Genomic DNA, 6,551 nt, shown 5'->3' on the forward strand with positions numbered 1-6,551 from the left:
GTCCTAAAGGGCTGATGGCCCGTGAACCTTGCCTGGGATCAAGTGGATGGGGTCTGGCCTAGGAACCTGCCCCTCCTACGTTGAGGGCCAGCCAAGACGCCCTCATCCCATACAGCCACAAGTCACTCTGACATAAAGAGTACGCCTAGACACGGGATGGCTGGAGTCCAAGGACACTTGGGTCCACAGCTTGCTCTCCAGTCTCGACTTCAGGAGCTTCAAGCAGGTCACTTTACTCCCTGGGCCTCCGTTTCTTCCTCTCTAAAATTCAGGGGTCAGAGGAGACCTCTGCCATTTCTACTCATGACAGTGTCTGTGGCCTGATCCTCGGCACCAGGAAATCCAGGCCTGACCTAAGGGACAGGACAGGTCTGAGTGTCCGAAGTACTTAGGGTTCCCCTTCTTCTATCCCGAGGAGGGCAAGGGGCACTGGGGCCTTTTTTAAGAATACCAATTCAAGATGAGCAGCCCCCAGGCCTTGCTGCCATCTTCCCTTAACAAATTGGTTAAATGAGGCACTGAGGTGGCCGATGGCATTGGGGCCATTTCTAATTGGCCAGAGGCCCTTTCTGTTCAGCTGCCCCCTCTTCTCCCTCTGTATGGCCACACCTTCCTTGCCTGAAACTCTAGAGGAGGGTCAGTCCCTGAAGACCTTTCCCTGCTTCTTAGCCAGGCTGGATCTCCCGTGAGCAGAAAAACCAGAACAACAGGGGTGCTCCAGACAAAATCCAAAACAAGCCTCAAGAAGGGTGCTGGAGACATTCAGTGGCAATAGCGAGAAATCCCCGGGATCAGTAACTGGAAGTCATCATTCCATGTTGGGGCTTGGTCTTTTTTTATAACCCTCACCTTCCATCTTAGAATCAATACTGTGTATAGTTCCAAGACAGAAGAGAGGTAAGGACTAGGCAGTGAGGGTCAAGTGACTTGCCCAGGGTCACACAGCTGGGAAGTGTCTGAGGCCACAGTGGAACCCCAGGCCTGGTTCTCAGTCCATTGAGTTACCTCGTTGCCCCCTAGAGCTCATTCTTGATGCCTCCAAAGAGCAGGGATGTTTGCAGAGATGACTCGGGGGGGGGGGGGGGGGGAATAGCTGATGCTCATCCCTTGGTTGTCTTGGGATTGCCTAATGCCCAGCACTCAGGACTCCTCTCCATTAGGACCCACGGAGCCAGGGACGAACTCTGTAGCAATCTGTCTGACCAGGAGCTAACTACAAGCAGTCATATTCCTTGTCCTTGTACTGGGCCTCTTGTTCTCCCACATATATGGCCCTTTGGTGAGAATCCTCATTTCTGGAGTGTTACCCCTCGGGTGGGACAGCCTGTCAAGAATTCCAGAGCCCAGGCCCTACCACCCCCTCCCTGGTGAGTTAGCACCTTGAACCCCCCACAAGGAAATGACTGAAGTCTCTTTCATGCCCCCAGACATCCAGAAGTGGGCTGGCTCAGCACCCACTTTCATGCACAGTGGAGTAGCCAATAGCTCAAGTTTCCACACATTTTTCTGAATTCTAGTGGAGGGAAGCAGGGAACCCATGGCACCTTAGGGAATTTCATGGGGCACAGGCAACATCCTTGGAGGTGTGAACTTTAAAAAATTCCCAGACCCTACTTCATAAGATTGGATTAAGACCATTCCCCATTTGGGCAGTGAACTCTACTTAGATCAGGAATGTGAGAACTCTACTTCACCTACTTAAGTCTGCCCTAGGGGAAGATAAAGTTGTAAACTCTTTTCTGAACAATGAAAAGTACTTAAACCCATACTTATAATAAGGCAAAAAGTTCTTAAGCTAACTACCTATAAAGGTCAGGCAACTTGTGAATTTACAAGGAACAAAGAGCTGAGAAACTTACTCAGAGCTTTCCTGGTGTGAATTACTCAAAAATTTACACCTTCTTAGGTGTGGACTAAGAATGGTCTGTCCTTTGAAAAACGTCTACTGTGATTGGTAGATGTAAGGACTTAGGGGAGGTGACATAGGAGAAAATTCCCTATATAAGCAGATGACAGGCTCTTTAAAAAAATACAGTCTCTAAGGAGGCTGTTGGGAGAGAGCTCTGGAAACAGTCTCTTGAGACAGTCAGAAGAATCCCTCTCTGGAGAAGGATGGCTGGCTGAACTGGTGTCTATATTCTTGCTTGGGACAGATCTTGTGGTGAGTGATTAAGGACTGACTGATCTCTCTCTTAAGATTCAGATCTAGGTCATGTTGGCTTAAGGCCCTTCATACTTATTCCTTTCTTATTCTCTCTCTCTTTATTTAATTCCTCATTGTATTAATTAATTAAAATCTCTATAAAATTCAGTTGACTTGGGTATATTTCATAATTGGTAATATTTCCCTGGCGACCACCTTGTATATTGATTTAAAAACAAGACACTGTGGTGAAAACATATTTTCTGCAGTCACAATTTACTCATCCACTCTTATATCTACTACAATTTAAGTCTTCCACTATTTTAATCACTACAATTTATGGCTTCAACCATTTTAACTCTTACAGAGGTAGACTTGGGGGATTTAGCCTGATGGCCCTGATTCTCTCCTGGCCCACTCTACTAGGATCTTCATCCTCATGGCTGCCCATCCTCCGCTGTTGCTTCTGATCTCACCAGATTTCAGGAGTGGATTCTTCCATTCTCACCAGGCTGTTTACCAAGGAAGCCCCCACTTGCCCTTGCTTGGCCCACTCTGTGGCAGCACCTTGGCCAAACTGGAATAAGGATGAAATCATCTCTGGCCTGGCCGCCCTTTGGCCACATGCCACTCTGCAGGCCACCACCATTCAGTAATGCATCTTGGAAGTGACTGACTGATTTCCATCTCATCTCCCTAAGTGGTCATGGTCTCTGACTGCTCCACAGCCTCAGATCCAGGGCTTACTCCCTGATGATGGCCTGAGGCAGAGGGGTGCCATCCCAACCAAGATGGCCCTAGACTGATCTTTGGATGCTCCGGGACAGTGTGAGCCATTTCACAAAGCTCCAGGGGGCTCTTCTGTTGGGGTGGGGAGATTCCCATATTGCCCCTCAAATGTAGTAGAGGTTGTAGGACTGTTCTCATCTCCCTTGTGCTTGGGGTTAGGGTCTGACCAAGTGGGCTAGATCAGAGGCTTCCTGCTACCTGGTCACCAGACCTTAATCCTATTATAAAATCAGATGGCCCATTTCCAGTCAATCAATAAACATTTCTTAAGAGTCTAATATAGGGGCAGCTAGATGGCTCTGTGGATTGAGAACCAAGCCTGGAGATGGAGAGTTGTGGGTTCAAAACTAGCTTCAAACGTGACCTGGGACAAGTCACTTGACCCCCATTGCCCAGCCAATAGACAGTATCCATTCTAAGACGGAAGGGAAGGGTTTGAAAATAACAAAAACAAATGGGGCAGCTGAGCACATTCCCTGGGATCCTAGCCTTCTTTGGCTTGTTGGTTTGTCCGATTCTAGGCATAGAAGTGGCCCCCACATTCCTCCAGGCCAACTTCAGGCCTTATTGATCATGCCTGAAACACAAGCCAGACATCCCAACAAAAAGGATCTGATGGGGGCAGCTGGATCGCTCAGTGGGTGGAGAGCCAGGCCTAGAGACGGGAGGTCCTGGGTTCAAATCTGGCCTCAGACACTTTCCAGCTCTGTGACCCTGGGCAAGTCACTTAACCCGCATGGCCTAGCCCTTACCACCATTCTGCCTTGGAACCAATACACAGTAGTGACTCCAAGACGGAAGGTTCTCCTGCCTGCCCCAACCACGTGGCCCTAGGGTTCTGGGCAGGAACCCGATGAAATTACTTGGTACTTTACAAATATATCATTTGGCCTTCTCAACAATTCTAAGAGGTAAGTGCTGTTTGACAGTTGAAGAAACCAAGGCAGGTAAAGGTGAAGTGATTTGCCCAGGGAAGTGTCTGAGGCTAGGTTTGAACTCGGGTCTAACTGGCTCTAGGCCTAGTGCTCTAACCACTGTGCAAGCCAGCTGAGGAAAAGGGCCTGGCCTGGCCTGACCAGCCTGCATCACTATTATATTCTTTTATTAGCATGATATGATTTTTTTGGGTTGACTTCTTCACTGTTCAACAATGGGGGTCCATAAATTCTTCCTTTATTGTGGGAAAGGGTAAAGTGACTTGGCCAAGGTTGGGTTTGAATTCGAGTCTTCCTGACTCTGGGTCCAGTACTCTATCCACTGCATCACCTGAGCAACCTTTTATTGTGAGAGACTTGGAGGACTGCTTAACACTTCTCTTTCCCTGATATTAACCTGAACCCCTAATTAAACTTTTCCGTTTGATGGACATTTCAGAAAACGCTCTTCGGGAGCCCTCACCTGAGGTGGGGAGAGGTTGAGGCCGTCATGATTTGGGGCAGCCCAGCCTCCCGGAGGTCCAGGGCCAATCAGTGGTGGCTTGTCGGGCCTCACCTTGGATTCTCAGATCCTACACTTCCTCGGGGCTCCCTGCCACCCTCACTGCCCAGCTCTGTTCTCTCTCTGTCTCTGTCTCTCTCCCCCTCCCTCCTCAGAGAAAGATGCACCTCATCTGGCAGCTGCTGTGAGGGGTGGAGGGAATCTGGGCCTCTTCGTTTCCGGATGTGTCCGTTATGAAATCACAGAGTTTGGAGCTGGAAAGGCTTTTGAGCCCTGGGGACTGCCCTTTGGGCCTTGGACGACTTTGGTGCAGTCCCATTTGTGGCACTTCCACAGCTGAGCTCCTCCCGCAGCACCCGGCCTTTGCTGCGCCCCGTGGGTGTCGTGGCTACCAGGGGCTTCCAGGGATGCCCTGAAACCCTCGAGGCCACAGGAGGGCCAATTTCCAAATTGTGTCCCTCGGCGCGCCGCCTCTCCGGCATAGCACTGGCTAGTCTCTGCCCTCCGTCTCTTTTCTCTCAAAGTCTAACACGTGAAAATATTCTTTGGGGGAGGAAGTTCTTCGTCCCTGGTGAGGCAGCCTCACACCCCATCCCTTTCTCGGCGACCTCATCCCAAGGCTCCCCAAGTGGGTCCTGGTGAAGAGCGCCGGTAGGACCGCCTTTTCCTGGGCACCTTCTGGCCCCAGCGCAGCAGGGACATGCCAGGCCGTAGCTTTCCCAGCGCCTCCCAGGACAGGAGGAACACACGCAGTCTGGGCCCGGAGCAGGGTTTGTTCTCCAGGGAACGTGGCTGCAAGCCTGGCGGGGGGGGGGGGTTCCTTCTCCAGCTCTTCTGGTTTTCCCCCTTCTCCTCCGTCCTCCCTGATGGAAAAGAAGCAAAGCAAAGCAAACCCCTGTGACAAGCAGCGCCTGCCTCAGAAGGCGGAAGAAGAAAAGGAGGGAGACGGTGCAGCCAAACAGTTTCCATGTCGGTCGCTCTGGCTGCGGGCGGGACCTCAGGGAGCCCTTCCAAGTCATCCCTTTTACAGACTGACTTTAGAATGCCAATTGGCCGCCTGGTCTTGCTTCGCTGTGCATCGGTTCATGCTAGTCTTCGTCCTCCCAGCGCAGCAGTCTCAGCCGGGCCCCATTGGATGAGCCTTCCCTTGCTTTCTCTTCATTGAGACGGTGGCCTTCCCTCTTTCTCTTGGTCGCAGGCTTAGCAGTGGTATTGCTGGGCCCGAGGGTGGGCACCTGCTTCAAAATTGCTTTCCAGAATGGCTGGCCCATTTACCTCCCGGCTCCCCCAGCAGTGCATTAATATGCCAATCTGATGGGCCCTGAGAGGGACTTTTCTCTTATTTTTAGTGACTCGGAGCTTTCTTCCCCATGGCCATGAGTAGCTTGGATTTCTTCTAGCCAGTCACTTTGAAAAGCTGCTCCAGGGAGCTAAGTAGCTCAGTGGATAGAGAGGAAGTCAGAAGGACCTGGGTTCAAATCTGGCGTCAGACACTTCCTAGCTGTGTGACCCTGGACAAGTCACTTAACCCCTATCGCCAAGCCCTCGTGGCTCTTCTGCCTTGGAACCAGTTCACAGTATTGATTCCAAGATAGAAAGCGAGGATTTTGATAAAAAGCAAAGCAAAGTTGCCCTGTCTTTTCTTCTCCTGGGTGGTCACCTTGTCTTTTCCCATTCTGTTCCCAGGCATCTATATTTCCGAAGATGACCGTGATGCCTGTGAGAGGTTCCGAGGCCTCGGCGTGCGCATCGAGGATGACGTGCTGGTGACCCAGGACTCGCCACTCATCCTGTCTGCAGATTGCCCTAAAGAGCTGCGCCATATTGAGCAGATCTGTGACCGGGGCTCCTGACCGCAGTCCTGAGCCCCCATATCCATGCACACCCACCTCCTCCAGGGTCCCCATTATACTGCCTCGCATCTGCTGGCTCGGGGTGGACATGCGTGGACACGGGCGTATACATGCAGGTCACAGACTTCCTTGCTCAGGAGTTGGCGAACGAGGTCTCGGCCGGACAGCGTCCCTTTATTCTTGGGAAGCCCGAGGAGGGAAAAGGACGACCTGTATACACTATACACGTTCAGTGGCTGGGCAAGTGCAAGTTTTCAGAATGAAGGGGTGGGGAGGTGCCCCTCTCCCCTTGGCTGTAATGAATAAACCGTTTTAAAGGGCAGAAAAAA

At 51.2% G+C, this 6,551-nt stretch overlaps 1 protein-coding gene across 4 annotated transcripts in view; it reads left to right on the top strand.

Moving 5' to 3' along the window:
* Positions 1-6,551, top strand: part of XPNPEP3 (X-prolyl aminopeptidase 3) — a 35,000-nt gene extending 28,449 nt beyond the window's left edge. For all 4 annotated transcript variants that reach the window (XM_056797401.1, XM_016425546.2, XM_001378055.4 and 1 more), the window contains one exon: positions 6,056-6,551. In XM_056797401.1, the coding sequence (XP_056653379.1) occupies positions 6,056-6,222 (167 nt within the window). In that variant the 3' untranslated portion in view covers positions 6,223-6,551. The remainder of the gene's footprint in view (positions 1-6,055) is intronic.

Source organism: Monodelphis domestica, chromosome 5, assembly GCF_027887165.1.
Source record: "Monodelphis domestica isolate mMonDom1 chromosome 5, mMonDom1.pri, whole genome shotgun sequence".
In the NCBI taxonomy this organism is placed as follows: Eukaryota; Metazoa; Chordata; class Mammalia; order Didelphimorphia; family Didelphidae; genus Monodelphis; species Monodelphis domestica.